Source organism: Hippocampus bargibanti, linkage group LG12, assembly GCF_051943395.1.
Source record: "Hippocampus bargibanti isolate YZ-2025 linkage group LG12, ASM5194339v1, whole genome shotgun sequence".
Taxonomy (NCBI): domain Eukaryota; kingdom Metazoa; phylum Chordata; class Actinopteri; order Syngnathiformes; family Syngnathidae; genus Hippocampus; species Hippocampus bargibanti.
The window spans coordinates 15,001,422-15,018,536 of record NC_142745.1 but is presented as its reverse complement, the minus strand read 5'-3'; the positions used below and the strand labels follow the sequence as shown (position 1 = coordinate 15,018,536).

General features: G+C 46.2%; 2 protein-coding genes across 4 annotated transcripts in view; one reads left to right on the top strand and one right to left on the bottom strand.

The window, feature by feature from the left end:
• fer1l4 (fer-1 like family member 4) overlaps positions 1-8,691 on the bottom strand; it is a 30,123-nt gene extending 21,432 nt beyond the window's left edge. For all 3 annotated transcript variants that reach the window (XM_089011255.1, XM_089011256.1, XM_089011257.1), the window contains exons 1-17: positions 8,110-8,691; positions 4,507-4,562; positions 4,046-4,134; positions 3,418-3,517; positions 3,244-3,338; positions 2,979-3,023; positions 2,716-2,901; positions 2,518-2,578; positions 2,141-2,272; positions 1,969-2,031; positions 1,803-1,887; positions 1,575-1,737; positions 1,062-1,242; positions 805-991; positions 647-726; positions 399-524; positions 234-303 (exon numbers count right to left, since the gene is read on the bottom strand). In XM_089011255.1, coding sequence (XP_088867381.1) covers positions 234-303; positions 399-524; positions 647-726; positions 805-991; positions 1,062-1,242; positions 1,575-1,737; positions 1,803-1,887; positions 1,969-2,031; positions 2,141-2,272; positions 2,518-2,578; positions 2,716-2,901; positions 2,979-3,023; positions 3,244-3,338; positions 3,418-3,517; positions 4,046-4,134; positions 4,507-4,562; positions 8,110-8,188 — 1,798 coding nt within the window. In that variant the 5' untranslated portion in view covers positions 8,189-8,691. The remainder of the gene's footprint in view (positions 1-233; positions 304-398; positions 525-646; positions 727-804; positions 992-1,061; positions 1,243-1,574; positions 1,738-1,802; positions 1,888-1,968; positions 2,032-2,140; positions 2,273-2,517; positions 2,579-2,715; positions 2,902-2,978; positions 3,024-3,243; positions 3,339-3,417; positions 3,518-4,045; positions 4,135-4,506; positions 4,563-8,109) is intronic.
• Positions 8,692-8,827: 136 nt separating this feature from the next.
• The window catches only part of LOC148890637 (14-3-3 protein beta/alpha-A-like), a 19,329-nt gene continuing 11,041 nt past the window's right edge, over positions 8,828-17,115 (top strand). The window contains exon 1 of the mRNA XM_089011265.1: positions 8,828-8,977. The gene's annotated coding sequence lies outside the window, so the exon portion shown is untranslated. The remainder of the gene's footprint in view (positions 8,978-17,115) is intronic.

Genomic DNA, 17,115 nt, shown 5'->3' with positions numbered 1-17,115 from the left:
ACAAACCAGAAAACTAAATAAAATTCAACCGAGAGAACCAATTAAAAAAGCTTCTTGAGCGATCTTCATATTTTTTGTCATATTTCTTGATGTTGTTCTTTGTTATTTTCATTAAATACATTTAAAAAATAAAAACTGTATTTTCAGAGAAATAAATTGAAATATTTAATATGATGAATTTAAAGAAAGATTGCATCATTTTGACTTTGATTGTATCAATTTGCTGACCTCACCTTCCTTCTTCTTTTCCTTCTTGCTGCCTCGCTTCTTCCTCAATCCCAACCTGCTCAACGTTCCTTTCGCCTTTGAGAAAAATCACAAAATGATGGCAGACTCAGATTGACCAGTCCTGGAGAGCATCGTGATGGATCACAAGGGATGGGATGGATTCTGGTTACCATCGCTAACGGGGACGAGCTGGATTCTGTGGCGACAGCCAATGGTGAGGAGTAAATGTCCACAGACAGTGCCAGTAGGATTCGACCACGGTAGAAGATTCCTTCTCCAAGGCCCTGGTTCAAAGCCTGACGAAGACAAATGGTGGTAGGCTGGAGGGGCTTTAATCTGGTTTTGATTGGTAGAATCTGGTCTCGGCACATTTGGACCCAGGAGAAACCTCCATTGAGGGAATTCCACATGCGATTACCTGGTGGACGTCTCCGAGGGTGGAGTTCCGAGGAGAACCGTATAGATTGACCCAGCATGGCCCAAAGGTGGGGTTAAAACCTGTGTGACAGACGCATTACCACATTGAAGAATTGTTGAAGAGCAAAATGATAGATACCAATGCATCAGTTTTGAGACCATTCCTTGTGGGGTCTGAAATCTGCTGCAGGTCCAGGAAGTGCGTGGCCAAAGCGATGTCCCCCATCTTGGCATCGTCAAGGACCTGGACTCTGATCCTCTGGGCAAGGGGAGGAAACTGCTCGATGAAGGAGATCTCCTCGTTCCAAACTGGACAGCTGGTGGCGCTCGCAATAGCCGTCTCACCCTAGTAGAGAACGGTCTCCACTTTGAAGCCAAAGTTGTAGATTCGAATGACCTGTACAGTGCTGGTGTACCTGTTGTCCAGCAAAGGTGACTTGCACGTAAGGATCAATGAATACCCTTCGGTCAGTGACTTTGGACATTTTGGCCATCAACCCAGCATCCATGGTAGGCAGGCCCTCTGCCTTGTATACTCGCACCCGAAATCGAGCCCATGGACGATCAGAAGGCATACCGCGAGGAAGCATCAGATTTCTGCGTGGAACACAATCAATTTAGACCCTCCAAGGAAAACCTCCAGGATTTCCCACCATGGGTCCATTTTATAAATTGACTTTGCTTTGTGCAAAAATGACCTTCCCTTGAATTATGAAGATCAACTTGAATGAACTTTCAATGGGAAAAAAAGTGCCCAAAATACCCCAAATCATACAGTTTGAGCTTCTTTCTCTCTCTCTTTCAGGCAGAATTTTTAAAATATTTTAGGAATGTCGCCTTCAAGCCAATATGTCTTCTGACTTGTTGTGACTTTCCAAGAACGCTTTCTTGAGACTTTTTTGTGGGTCGGAAAATATGGATGAACTGACTTGTCAATGTCATCATTGGCGCCGGGTGAGGCGGTCGGCAGGCTGGCGTTCAGAGCCTCGCCTTTCATCAGTACGCTGACAGTAGCCTTCACATAGCCTTTGGCCCCCGATCGAGTATCGGCCGGGTCGGTGAGCGGAGCCCACTTCTCATAGAAGCGGTGGTCTGCAAATTAGTTCAGCGCTCATGCGGGCGACCTCAAAGGGGACGCTGCCCCCATTTGAACATACCTGACTCATGGAACACGGTGGCAATATCGATCTTGAAGGTTCCCACGTGGTTTGTGAGGAAGGGCAAGGTTCGGCGGTGGTACACCTGCAAGGGGTAGGACCAATTCGGGACAGTTCCCCTGGCCTGTCTCCATGGAAACTAGCGAGTGATTGCGGCGCAACTGACCTTGATCTCAATAACCTTGTCAAAGAGAACCTCTGGAGTTTCATGGAACTCAAACTGGAAGTTCTGCAACGGGTATCGAGAACAATGCATTGTCCTCAATTGTTCCACTGCAGAGTTTTTGTTGTTTTAGCGACTGTCCTGGTATGTGGTGGTGTGCGGTTGCATTGCATACTTCATTGTAAAAGGGACAGTTGGTGGACTTTTGTGTGGCCGTGTGTTTCTTATGCTCTCCCACTCGGATGAACACAACTGGATTGATGTTGACGCCCGCCAGTTTCTGGGCTTCTAGGATATTGACGTTCACCTGCAATCACACAAACAGATTTGTTGCCCCCATATTTCAAGGAACTCTTCAAAGGGGTGTGTGAACTAAGACAATAGTATATACCTTATATTTTTGAGCTATTGCTCCAAGAGTGGGCCCTTGTTTAAACTCGGACGCGTAAAGTTTAAATCTGGACCAGTGAAACTTACTTCTCGTTTTGTTTTTGTTTTTTGTTTTTTTTTTTTTTTTTTGGGGGGGGGGGGTCCTCAGGATGGGGTTCTTACCTGGAAACTTTGAACTCTGGGCGTAGCTGCAGCAACATGCCGAGACAGCGGCCTGGAACGACTACACGCGAACACATGCTTGTTTACTTGCAAAGATTTATATTTTTGTTCATGTGCCTTTGCTAGCAATGTAATTAAAAACATATATTTCAATTGAACATGATAAATAGTCAAACACACAAAATCACTCTCGCCGACCTCATCAAAGGAGTGAAGACAATATCAGACATCGCAATGTCAAACAGGTCGTCTTCATCATAGTCGTCATAATCGTCCTCGATGTCCAGGTCGCCCTGGTCACGGATGAGGTTGCGCCCCAGATGACGGGCCTCCCTCTCCAGCTCCCTCTCCAAACGACTCAATATCGGTGGGCTTGATAGGGATCTAACAGATTGGTTTTGTCCGTGTGATGTTGTGATGTCCACCGTGGTTATGCAAGTGTGATGTGAAGTCACTCTCACCTCTCATCGTCTTCAAACGCTTCATTCTGGAATCCGCGTGATAATCTGCGCAACACAAAACAAATCAACAAATATCAACATACTCAGACAAATCAACGGAACATTTTCGGCGTCACTCGTTCCATAAGAAAGATCATTATGTGATTTTTGCAGGTGATGAAATCGAACACCAAAAAAAGCTTAACTGTGATTTTGAATTCTGCCTAGCAACATGTGACCTCATACATGCCCATCCAACCCGAGACATTCTGACTTTTTCGCTTACTCATCTTTGTTCTCCACTCTGATGAAGTCCTGTCCCACCCATCCTCCCGCGCCGCCCTCAACTGGATTGTAGCGCACGTCCAACTCCACGTAGATCTACTCGCCACCCAACATGATTATCACACACACAGACACACACAAACACACACTGAAGTACTCACAAATGAATACTCACATCAGTCAGGAGATGGTTGCTATCGGTGAGTGGTTCCCGTAGCAACAGCCTCCCTGATGTGATGATGTGTTGAAGACCCACAACCAGCTTGCCCAACAGTCTATACACACAAACACACAAAGACACGCATGCACACAAGCAAGTAGTGAAGAAACTTCCATTGAATATCTAGATTAAGGAAATTACAGATAAAACCACTGAAAGGGATGCCAAAATGTTGCATTTACCGCCACATGACAAAGATTTACCCCAGCATAATTTGTGGTACTTTTCAACATTAGTGTAGCAATGGAACACTTAGCCCCCACAAAAAACATGTCTCGAAGGTTCATGCGGCAGTACAATTGAAAAAAAATAATATCTACTGTGTAACCTGAGCAAAGATGGGAAAAAATAACAGGGGATTATTATCCCATAAAGACCGGTTATGTGTGTGTGTGTGTGTGTGTGTGTGTGTGTGTGTGTGTGTGTGTGTGTGTGTGTGTGTGTGTGTGTGTGTGTGTGTGTGTGTGTGTGTGTGTGTGTGTGTGTGTGTGTGTGTGTGTGTGTGTGTGTGTGTGCGTGTGTGTGTGTGTGTGTGTGTGTGTGTGTGTGTGTGTGTGTGTATGTGTGCGTGTGTTTCCATTACCTGTTGGAGAAAACTTTACTGAAGTTGTAAACACTGACGGTCAGCACTTCATGTCGAATGACCTTACCATAGTGAGGCCAGCGGAAAGACTGCACACACACACACACACACACACACACACACACACACACACACACACACACACACACACACATTGAAAAAAACTCTTACAATAATTCTTTTTCAACACATTAACCAGAAGCCCAACACGATGGGAGACTGATTAGCACATCAGCCCCACAGTATAGAGGTCATGGGATCAATTCTGGGGCACGACCTTTTAGTGTTGAGTTTGCATGCTCTCCCCATGTTGGGTTGTAAATTCCTGTCAGTTCCATTGAAACAATTTTAATCTGAAACAGACATTTAACCGTGACAGCACCCCCCCCCACACACACACACACACGCACACACACACACCACATGATGTGATCACTCATCTGCGCTCAGACGAGACTGACCTCATTGAAGAAGGCCACACCATCACTTTGCACCACTCTGGTTCTCTGAGTGAATCCTGCCAGATGGACAACATATCTTGTTACCATAGCAACATCAAGATAGATAGATAGATAGATAGATAGATAGATAGATAGATAGATAGATAGATAGATAGATAGATAGATAGATAGATAGATAGATAGATAGATAGATAGATAGATAGATAGATAGATAGATAGATAGATAGATAGATAGACGCGGGTCACCGGGGCCTCTCTCTGGAGCCAGGCCTACACCCATGGGGCCCGGTCGGGCTCAGCAAGAAGAGGAAACGTGGGTCCCCCTTCTCAAGGGCTCACCACCCATGGGAGGGGCCAGAGGGGTCGGGTGCAATGTGAGCTGGGCAGCAGCCAAAGGCGGGGACCCAGACGGTCCGACCCTCGACTGCAGAAGCTAGCTCTGGGGACGTGGAATGTCACCTCTTTTACAGGGAAGGAGCCTGAGCTGGTGCACGAGTTTGAAAAGTTCCGACTAGACATAGTTGGGCTTGCCTCCACACACAGCCTGGGTTCCGGTACCAGCCCTCTCGATAGGGGTTGGACTCTCTTCCACTCTGGAGTTGCCCACGGTGAGAGGCGTAGAGCAGGTCTCGGCATACTTATTGCCCCCCAACTCGCCGCCTGTACATTGGGATTCACCCCAGTAGACGAAAGGGTTGCTTCCCTCCGCCTTCAAGTGGGGGGACGGGTTCTGACTGTTGTCTGTGCATATGCACCAAACAGCAGTTCAGTGTACCCATCCTTTTTGGAGACCTTAGGGGGTGTGCTGGAGAGCGCTCCCCCTGGGGACTCCCTTGTTCTGCTGGGCGATTTCAATGCTCATGTGGGCAATGACAGTGGGACCTGGAAGGCCGTGATTGGGAGGAATGGCCCCCCCGATCAGAACAGGAGTGGTGTCTTGTTATTAGACTTCTGTGCTCAACACGGATTGTCTATAACAAACACTTTATTCAAACATAAGGGTATCCATATGTGCACGTGGCACCAGGACACCCTTGGTCGCAGTTCGATGATTGACTTTATAGTTGTATCATTGGATTTGCGGCCTCATGTTTTGGACACTCGAGTGAAGAGAGAGGCGGAGCTGTCAACTGATCACCACCTGGTGGTGAGTAGGCTATGTTGGTGGGGGAAGATGCCAGTCCGACCTGGAAGACCCAAACGTGTTGTGAGGGTTTGTTGGGAACGTCTGGCAGAATCCCCTGTCAGAAGGAGTTTCAACTCCCACCTCCGGCAGAACTATACACATGTCCCGGGGGAGGAGGGGGACATTGAGTCCGAATGGACCATGTTCCGTACCTCCCTTGCTGAGGCGGCAAATCAGAGTTGCGGCCGTAAGGTGGTTGGTGCCTGTCGTGGCGGCAATCCCCGTACTCGCTGGTGGACACCAGTAGTAAGGGATGCCGTAAAGCTGAAGAAGGAGTCCTACCGGGCTTATATAGCCTGTGGGACTCCTGAGACAGCTGACACGTATCGACTAGCCAAGCGGAATGCAGCCTCGGTGGTCGCCGGGGCAAAAACACGGGCATGGGAAGAGTTCGGTGAGGCCATGGAAGCCGACTTCCGGACCGCTTCGAGGAAATTCTGGTCCACCATCCGGCGTCTCAGGAGGGGAAAGCAGTGCACCACTAACACTGGTTACAGTGAGAGTGGGGCGCTCCTGACTTCGAGTCGAGACGTCGTGAACCGGTGGGCAGAGTACTTCGAAGACCTCCTCAACTCCACCAACACGCCTTCCTTGGAGGAAGCAGTGTCTGGGGACTCCGAGGTGGGCCCTCCGATCCTTGTGACTGAAGTCACTGAGGTGGTTAAAAAGCTCCTCGGTGGCAAGGCCCCGGGGGTGGATGAGATCCGACCGGAGTTCCTTAAGGCTCTGGATGTTGTGGGGCTGTCCTGGCTGACACGCCTCTGCAACATTGCGTGGTCATCGGGGAGAGTGCCTCTGGATTGGCAGACCGGGGTGGTGGTCCCCCTTTTTAAAAAGGGGGACCGGAGGGTGTGTTCCAACTACAGAGGATCACACTCCTCAGCCTCCCTGGAAAGGTCTATTCAGGCGTCCTAGAGGGGCGGGTCCATCGGAAAGTCGAGCCTCAGATTGAGGAGGAACGGTGTGGTTTTCGTCCCGGCCGCGGAACAGTGGACCAGCTCTACACCCTTAGCAGGGTCCTCGAGGGCGCATGGGAATTCGCCCAACCACTCTACATGTGTTTTGTGGACTTGGAGAAAGCGTTTGACCGTGTCCCTCGTGGAGTTCTGTGGAGGGTACTTCGGGAGTATGGGGTACAGGAGCGGCTGATACGGGCCGTTCGGTCCCTATATGACCGATGTCAGAGTCTGGTTCGCATTGCCGGCAGTAAGTCGGAATCGTTTCCAGTGAGGGTTGGGATCCGCTGCCCTTGGTCACCGATTCTGTTCATAACCTTTATGGACAGAATTTCTAGGCGCAGCCGAAGCGTTGAAGGTTTCCGTTTTGGTGGCCTCAGTATAGCATCTCCGCTTTTTGCAGATGATGTTGTACTGTTGGGGCCTTCAAGTGGAGCTCTCCAACTCTCGCTTGAGCGTTTCGCAGCCGAATGTGAAGCGGCTGGGATGAGAATCTGCACCTCCAAATCTGAGACAATGGTTCTCAGTCGGAAAAGGGTGGAGTGCCCTCTCCGGGTCGGGGAGGAGATTTTGCCTCAAGTGGAGGAGTTTAAGTATCTGGGTGTCTTGTTCACGAGTGAGGGTGTAAGGGATCGAGAGGTCGACAGGCGGATCGGTGCGGCGTCTGCCGTGATGCGGACTTTGTACCGATCTGTCGTGGTGAAGAAGGAGCTGAGCCAAAAAGCAAAGCTCTCAATCTACCGGTCGATCTACGTCCCAACCCTCATCTATGGTCGCGAGCTATGGGTTGTGTCCGAAAGAACGAGATCCCGGATGCAAGCGGCCGAAATGAGCTTTCTCCGTCGGGTGTCCGGGCTCTCCCTTAGAGATAAGGTGAGAAGCTCGGTCATCCGGGAGGGGCTCAAAGTCGAGCCGCTTCTCCTCCACATCGAGAGGAGCCAGATGAGGTGGCTCGGGCATCTGATTAGGATGCCCCCGGGACGCCTCCCTCGTGAGGTGTTCCGGGCATGCCCCACTGGCAGGAGACCCCGGGGACGACCCAGAACACGCTGGAGAGACTATGTCTCCCAGCTGGCATGGGAACGCCTCGGGATCCGCCAGGACGAGCTAGAAGAAGTGGCTGGGGAGAGGGAAGTCTGGGCTTCCCTACTGAAGCTGCTGCCCCCGCGACCCGACCCCGGATAAGCGGCAGAAGATGGATAGATAGATAGATAGATAGATAGATAGATAGATAGATAGATAGATAGATAGATAGATAGATAGATAGATAGATAGATAGATAGATAGATAGATAGATAGATAGATAGATAGATAGATAGAGACTGAGTGACAGACAAAAATGTGGGAAGGGGTAAATATTTTTTACAAAAAGAACAAGACATGTGGACCAGTGCCTCCCTCATGTATCCAAGCCATTTAGGGGAGGGTGTCTTGTTTTTCTCTTTCTCAAGAAACACTAACCTCTAAAGGAGAGCTCTACTCTCCGCTGTGATCCTCCCGGCAGGTTGGAGACCTTCCTTACGTTCACATTGATGGACATGGTGAATGACCAAGGTAACGGCGTCTGTCTACATGTCTAACGGTGTCAACAACAGCTCACAGCGACTGAGTGAAACACTGCAATTTGGTGATGGCTCACCAGTTAGGATTGGTCCTGCCCAATGTCATATTTGACCAGGAAAGATACTTAACTGCCTTGACTCGTTTCCTCCTTTGACTATGCATACACATGCGCACGACAAACATGACATGTACTGCAGAACCGCCATTGTGGAACACAGTGCCTTCTGAGATTCCATTGAGCTTACATGTTATTCATTTTAAAGCGAATTAAGCGTACAATATCATTGTAATCAAATAAGCCCACATGGAACAATCACAATCATGAATAATTTGCTATAACTTGAATAAGTTCAAAAGATATCGGTATATATTTTAATAGGGGCACAACATTTGAATGATACAAATAATTAATCAGTATACGTCATCGTTCATTGAGTCTTTTTTTCCCAAATGGCATGCAAACATACAAAGCAACAGAAACAAACAAACAACACTGCAAACAAAACATAACAAACGTTCGTTGAGTCGTCGGCGGTTGCCGTGGCAGCGCTGACGTCAAAGCCCCTGTTGGGACCCGAGAAAACCCCAGAGTGGGGTTGTTCTGGATACTGGTGGGTGGAGGGGTGTGGCTGAGAGGAAGCAAAAGTGTCAGCGCAGCCTGAAGTGGTACAGCACTCAATCCCCAGAGCAGCGAGAGAAGGACGGCTCGACCAAGCCTCAGCGGCCACAGCAGAAATTCGCCAAGTTTTCTTCCGACCTAACAAACGTGAGTTGATGACATTCTTACTCATCAAATGCCGCCGGCAAGCGTCTCGCTTTGCGAGGCAAGGGCGTGATCCAGGAGCGGTGGCCGCTTTCGACTACGCCTAATCGTAGCCGTAGGGCAGGGGTGTCAAAGTCATTTTTTGCCGCGGGCCACATTGTACTTATGGTTTCCTCTCGAGGGCCGTTATGAATTTGGGGAACCCATTAGAATGTTTAAATCCCTTCAAATATTACATATAGAGCACACAGCAAATTAATGAATAACTCGTTTTCAAATCTGAAGTTAAGAATAATGACTTTTATTGTGGTTGACATCCAAAAATCTGAAATTTTGGCTCAGATTTCAGCAATCATCATGGAATTTAACAAGTTTGATTTGCTTTCGCGGGCCGAATTTTTTTTGTGGTGGGCCGGATTTGGCCTGCGGGCCTTGACTTTGACACCTGTGCTGTAGGGTGATCATTGTGGTTTGGAGTTGGATGCGAGGATTTAGACCGCGTACGGACAAATTAACCCTGCAGCGACACGCTTCGACTTCATCACAGTACCGCAACGCTATCGACTCTTTTTCCGCCTCACCCACAGCTGAGTCCAATTACGCGGCTGTAGGTCGACTCGGGCGTCGCCGATGAATCGTGTCGTTTTTTTGACAGCTTGCTCGCCGTCGCCGGCGACGTTTTGGCTTCGCGCACCGTGAGCCTCAGCGGGCTTCGTGTGTCGGGAGAAAACATCGAATAAGATCGTCCTACGTGCTGGAATCTGTCCGATCACCCACCCGAGAGCTTGATGATCGCGTCGCTGGTTTGATTTGGCTCGATTGAAGCGTGTTTCCGACCAAAAGCCATGTAAGAACACCCGAAGCGGGCTTATGTGCCGCTGATGGGTTCGGTTAAAAGTTTCCAATCGAGGTGGCTTGGCGTCCGACTAGCGTGCTAGGCTAGCCTCCATTTTAAAATTCCACCGGGGCAAGACGACGACAAGGAGGGGGGAACTACTAGCAGGCCCAGCGAAGAAAGTCGCAGCCTGTGGTAATTTCTCCCCCCGGCGACCATTTAAGCTTCTTTTGCTACAGCCTCGGTTGGAACGAAGCCACGAACGGGGTCGCCGCCGCCCTTCGTTCTCTAACTGCGACCGCACGTTTGGCTTGTTTGCTGGCTCTCGTGTTAGCGCATTAGCGTGGGGGTTGGGGGTTCCCACACTTTGGTCCTTTCCGAAGATGTTTCTCTGCAAGTCATCGTCAGTCTTACTTTTAATGGTGGAAAATGTTATCTAGTGGTGACTAAAAACGGCGGGATTTAATTAGTCAATTGCCACGAACGCCAAACGAAAACGCTCTTGAATTTGGATGAATCGAGTTGAATGATCAGCCACGATCAAGCTCTGGGATACGTCTGCGTGTCACTTGCCTGGGAGATCTGACAACGAACCTACTTACATAAAGAGAAACATCAAACTCTTTAAACACAGATTATGGATGGATATATTACAGATGTATATTTCAATAAATAAATCACTCTTGCGTACACATATGAAAAAGGACCGAAGTGGAATTTGGTGTTGCCAAACACAACACAAAATTGGCAACACAAAATTCCTACTTATTTCAAACCGCTAAACACTTTAAGGCAAAAATTAGTGCATCCAAAAGATAGGCTACCAAATAAAAAACAAAGTAATGTAGTTTATTCAATACATTGTAAGAATGAAAATTGTAAAGAGCAGTACATTGGGGAGACTCAACAAATTCTCAAAAAAAGTCTTTATCAACATCGCAGGGATAATACAAGTGGGCCTCAATTGGCAGTACATTTGCACCTAAAAGCTAGCAACCACTCATTTGACGACAATGAGGTTAAAATCTTAGTGAAAGAACATAGATGGTTTGAAAGGGGGGTAAAAGAAGCGTGGGGGGTGGGGGTTCCCACACTTCGGTCCTTTCCGAAAATGTTTCTCTGCAAGTCATCGTCAGTCTTACTTTTAATGGTCGAAAATGTTATCCAGTGGTGACTAAAAACGACGAGATTTAATTCGTCAATTGCCACAAACAGCAAAATCCTTCATTAAACCGGTCTGGTGGGGTGCTGTTCAATTTGGATCGTTCATACAATAGCCTGCTTAGGCAAAATAGGTTAGGCAACATTCGTAATGCTGATGAGGTGATACCGGTGGGAGTGGGGGAAATGGGCCAGTCGTTAGTCAGGGATGCAAGAACAATCAGTGGGGCCACAGGGAGTGGTCCTCAGGTCCCTACTCTCAGGTTGGGGGGAGCAATCATAGCTGTGTCCGGCGCCGCCATGTCTGGACATTAGGGATATATAAATAGGGCCGATACGACCAGTCAGACTTTAGTTCGCTGACGAAGCCTCTTGGATAGGAGTTGAAACGTCCGAAACCTTCAAATTTGTACAGATGACGGCTGAAGAAACATTCTCATTGAATTATTTTGAAGTCAATTCTAAGTTTGGCCGAGAGCTAGTGGAGGTGTTGGAGGACAAGTGTGATGTGGTAAGCACATGCCGCACTGACAGCCACACCTTTGCTGCCATGCATCATTCAATTCGTTGAGTTCCTTTATCTTTTTATCCTATTTTCACAAGTTACTGGTCCAACCTGTGCTCTTGGAGTTGTATTTTGTTCCATGTCATGGGGAAACGTGTTGTTATGACAACAAAAAGAAAAGTCCATGGATCTGCGTCCGCACTGACAGCCACACCTTTGCTGCCATGCATCATTCAATTCGTTGAGTCACGATAAGCCTTTCCTTTATCTTTTTATCCTATTTTCACAAGTTACTGGTCCAACCTGTGCTCTTGGAGTTGTATTTTGTTCCATGTCATGGGGAAACGTGTTCTTATGACAACAAAAAGAAAAGTCCATGGATCTGCGTCCGCACTGACAGCCACACCTTTGCTGCCATGCATCATTCAATTTGTTGAGTCACGATAAGCCTTTCCTTTATCTTTTTATCCTATTTTCACAAGTTACTGGTCCAACCTGTGCTCTTGGAGTTGTATTTTGTTCCATGTCATGGGGAAACGTGTTCTTATGACAACAAAAAGAAAAGTCCATGGATCTGCGTCCGCACTGACAGCCACACCTTTGCTGCCATGCATCATTCAATTCGTTGAGTCACGATAAGCCTTTCCTTTATCTTTTTATCCTATTTTCACAAGTTACTGGTCCAACCTGTGCTCTTGGAGTTGTATTTTGTTCCATGTCATGGGGAAACGTGTTCTTATGACAACAAAAAGAAAAGTCCATGGATCTGCGTCCGCACTGACAGCCACACCTTTGCTGCCATGCATCATTCAATTCGTTGAGTCACGATAAGCCTTTCCTTTATCTTTTTATCCTATTTTCACAAGTTACTGGTCCAACCTGTGCTCTTGGAGTTGTATTTTGTTCCATGTCATGGGGAAACGTGTTCTTATGACAACAAAAAGAAAAGTCCATGGATCTGCGTCCGCACTGACAGCCACACCTTTGCTGCCATGCATCATTCAATTTGTTGAGTCACGATAAGCCTTTCCTTTATCTTTTTATCCTATTTTCACAAGTTACTGGTCCAACCTGTGCTCTTGGAGTTGTATTTTGTTCCATGTCATGGGGAAACGTGTTCTTATGACAACAAAAAGAAAAGTCCATGGATCTGCGTCCGCACTGACAGCCACACCTTTGCTGCCATGCATCATTCAATTTGTTGAGTCACGATAAGCCTTTCCTTTATCTTTTTATCCTATTTTCACAAGTTACTGGTCCAACCTGTGCTCTTGGAGTTGTATTTTGTTCCATGTCATGGGGAAACGTGTTCTTATGACAACAAAAAGAAAAGTCCATGGATCTGCGTCCGCACTGACAGCCACACCTTTGCTGCCATGCATCATTCAATTCGTTGAGTCACGATAAGCCTTTCCTTTATCTTTTTATCCTATTTTCACAAGTTACTGGTCCAACCTGTGCTCTTGGAGTTGTATTTTGTTCCATGTCATGGGGAAACGTGTTCTTATGACAACAAAAAGAAAAGTCCATGGATCTGCGTCCGCACTGACAGCCACACCTCTGCTGCCATGCATCATTCAATTCGTTGAGTCACGATAAGCCTTTCCTTTATCTTTTTATCCTATTTTCACAAGTTACTGGTCCAACCTGTGCTCTTGGAGTTGTATTTTGTTCCATGTCATGGGGAAACGTGTTCTTATGACAACAAAAAGAAAAGTCCATGGATCTGCGTCCGCACTGACAGCCACACCTTTGCTGCCATGCATCATTCAATTTGTTGAGTCACGATAAGCCTTTCCTTTATCTTTTTATCCTATTTTCACAAGTTACTGGTCCAACCTGTGCTCTTGGAGTTGTATTTTGTTCCATGTCATGGGGAAACGTGTTCTTATGACAACAAAAAGAAAAGTCCATGGATCTGCGTCCGCACTGACAGCCACACCTCTGCTGCCATGCATCATTCAATTCGTTGAGTCACGATAAGCCTTTCCTTTATCTTTTTATCCTATTTTCACAAGTTACTGGTCCAACCTGTGCTCTTGGAGTTGTATTTTGTTCCATGTCATGGGGAAACGTGTTCTTATGACAACAAAAAGAAAAGTCCATGGATCTGCGTCCGCACTGACAGCCACACCTTTGCTGCCATGCATCATTCAATTTGTTGAGTCACGATAAGCCTTTCCTTTATCTTTTTATCCTATTTTCACAAGTTACTGGTCCAACCTGTGCTCTTGGAGTTGTATTTTGTTCCATGTCATGGGGAAACGTGTTCTTATGACAACAAAAAGAAAAGTCCATGGATCTGCGTCCGCACTGACAGCCACACCTCTGCTGCCATGCATCATTCAATTCGTTGAGTCACGATAAGCCTTTCCTTTATCTTTTTATCCTATTTTCACAAGTTACTGGTCCAACCTGTGCTCTTGGAGTTGTATTTTGTTCCATGTCATGGGGAAACGTGTTCTTATGACAACAAAAAGAAAAGTCCATGGATCTGCGTCCGCACTGACAGCCACACCTTTGCTGCCATGCATCATTCAATTTGTTGAGTCACGATAAGCCTTTCCTTTATCTTTTTATCCTATTTTCACAAGTTACTGGTCCAACCTGTGCTCTTGGAGTTGTATTTTGTTCCATGTCATGGGGAAACGTGTTCTTATGACAACAAAAAGAAAAGTCCATGGATCTGCGTCCGCACTGACAGCCACACCTTTGCTGCCATGCATCATTCAATTTGTTGAGTCACGATAAGCCTTTCCTTTATCTTTTTATCCTATTTTCACAAGTTACTGGTCCAACCTGTGCTCTTGGAGTTGTATTTTGTTCCATGTCATGGGGAAACGTGTTCTTATGACAACAAAAAGAAAAGTCCATGGATCTGCGTCCGCACTGACAGCCACACCTCTGCTGCCATGCATCATTCAATTCGTTGAGTCACGATAAGCCTTTCCTTTATCTTTTTATCCTATTTTCACAAATTACTGGTCCAACCTGTGCTCTTGGAGTTGTATTTTGTTCCATGTCATGGGGAAACGTCTTGTTATGACAGCTAAAAGAAAAGTCAATGGATCTGCGTCCTTGAATTTTGAGGAAATGATCTTGAATCCTTAAAAAAAATCCTCCTTTAAACATAATTTGAGAGGACAATGAGAAGTAAACTAATAGCGATGCGAATAGAACTGTGTAGTGCCTCCAATGTTTTCATTTTTTTATGATACTACTGCAGCGTGTTCTACCGGATACAAATTCCTTGTGTGTTCTACATGCTTTACAATAGTTGTCCATCGATGAGAAGGTTTCTTCAGCCGTCATCTGTACAAATTTGAAGGTTTCGGACGTTTCGCCTCCTATCCAAGAGGCTTCGTCAGCGAACTAAAGTCTGACTGGTCGTATCGGCCCTATTTATATATCCCTAATGTCCAGCCATGGCGGCGCCGGACACAGCTATGACAGGTCCCTACTCTTAGGTTGGGGGGAGCAGAGGACCACTCCCTGTGGCCCCACTGATTGTTACTACATTCCTGACTAACGACTGGCCCATTTCCCCCACTCCCACCGGTATCACCTCATCAGCATTACGCATGTTGCCTAACCTGTTTTGCCGAAGCAGGCTATTGTATGAACTATCCAAATTGAACCTCACCCCACCAGACCGGTTTAATGAAGGATTTTGTTGTTTTATAAGAATCGCTTCTTTTACCCCCCTTTCAAACCATCTATGTTCTTTGGCTAAGATTTTAACCTCATTGTCGTCAAATGAGTGGTTGCTAGCTTTTAGGTGCAAATGTACTGCCGATTGAGGCCCACTTGTATTATCCCTGCGATGTTAATAAAGTCTTTTTTTGAGAATTTGTTGAGTCTCCCCAATGTACTGCTCTTTACAATTTTCATTCTTACAATGTATTGAATAAACTACATTACTTTGTTTTTTATTTGGTAGCCTATCTTTTGGATGCACTAATTTTTGCCTTAACGTGTTTATCGGTTTGAAATAAGTAGGAATTTTGTGTTGCCAAAGGACTCTTTGTAATTTTTCAGAAACTCCTGCAATGTAAGGTACTGCTACTCCTCTCCTTTTACAATCTTGAGAATTATTGGTTTCATTCCCTACTCTTTTTTTCAGACATTTGTTGAATGACCACTGAGGGTACCCACAGTTAGTGAGTGCTCGCCTGACATGTTTTGACTCCTTTTCTCTACCTTCAATGCCAGTTGGTATTAGTTTAGCCCTATGCTGGAGGGTTCTGATAACTCCTAATTTGTGTTGTAAAAGGTGGTTAGAGTCAAACAGTAAGTATTGGTCAGTGTGCGTAGCCTTCCTAAAGACTTCTGTTTTTTGCGCTCTGTCCTCTTTTATAATTACTTTACAATCCAAGAAGGCTAGTTGGTTCTCTTTAATGTCCTCACGAGTAAATTTAATGTTGATGTCTACAGGGTTGAGGTGATCTGTGAAGGATTGAATTTCTTGTTTTTTAATTATGACAAAAGTAGCGTCCACATATCTAAACCAGTGTCTAGGTTTTGTCCCCGGGAAGGATGTGAGGGCCTGTCTCTCCATCTCTTCCATGTACAGATTAGCCACTATGAGTGACACTGGTGAGCCCATAGCACAACCGTGAATTTGTTTATAAAATTTATCCCGAAATTGAAAATACGTAGTATTAAGGCAGATTTCCAATAATTTGCAGATGTGATCCGCTTTAAGTTTGGTTCTTTCATGCAGAGAAACGTCCGCCAGCAGTCTCGTCCTCACCACTGAGACTGCTGCTGGGGTTGGGACAGATGTAAAGAGCGAAGTCACGTCGTATGATGCCAAAGTTTCCTCAGGTTCCAATATGAGGTCTTTGATCCTCTCTACAAACCCTGTGGTGTTCTCTACGTGATATTCTGCGTTAGTTTTTAAATATTTGGCTACATTGTATGTAGAGGAGTCAATGCTACAAACAATGGGTCTGAGGGGGAACCCTTCTTTATGTATTTTTGGCAGGCCATAGATACATGGCGTGGCCTCTCCCGGGTATAATCTAAAATATTTTTTATAAATGTATCTATGTTTTCCTTTCTCTAACTTTTGGAGACAGTCTATCATTTCTTTCTTGTATCTATTGGAAGGGTCCCTTTTTAGTTGCTCATAAGTGTTAGAATCACTGATTAACCCAAGATGGGCAAAATACGGCCCGTTCGGCTTTTTAATCCGGCCCGCCGAACTTGTCCAAATTATAGTAAAAACAGTGTCTGATAGTCTAAAAATGTTAGCGGACAAGTCAGACAACTCTGAAAAGTTGCCTGCCCGGCCAGATGAGAAATCGCAAAAAAACATTGTCTCAAAGTATATAGGTTTTTCTTAAATTAAGGCTGTATTTCAAGTGTGGAAGAAAGTTTTAGCCCATGGCACTAATCCAGCAGCCAAATCGCAGCACACTTTTCTCCGAGGGATAATGAGCACAGCTCGAAAGTTTGAAAATGACTTCCTGTCGGCATGGTCCACTTAATCATGTCAGTGCTTTGAGGCTTGAGGTGGTCCAAAATTAGGTAAAAGCAGCAATTTGATGTTTAAAAAAAGTTGTAGTGAGAAGCTGCTTGCTGGTTCGTCACTCACCATTTACGAATCTCTGCAACGGTCACACGTGCGTCGTTGTC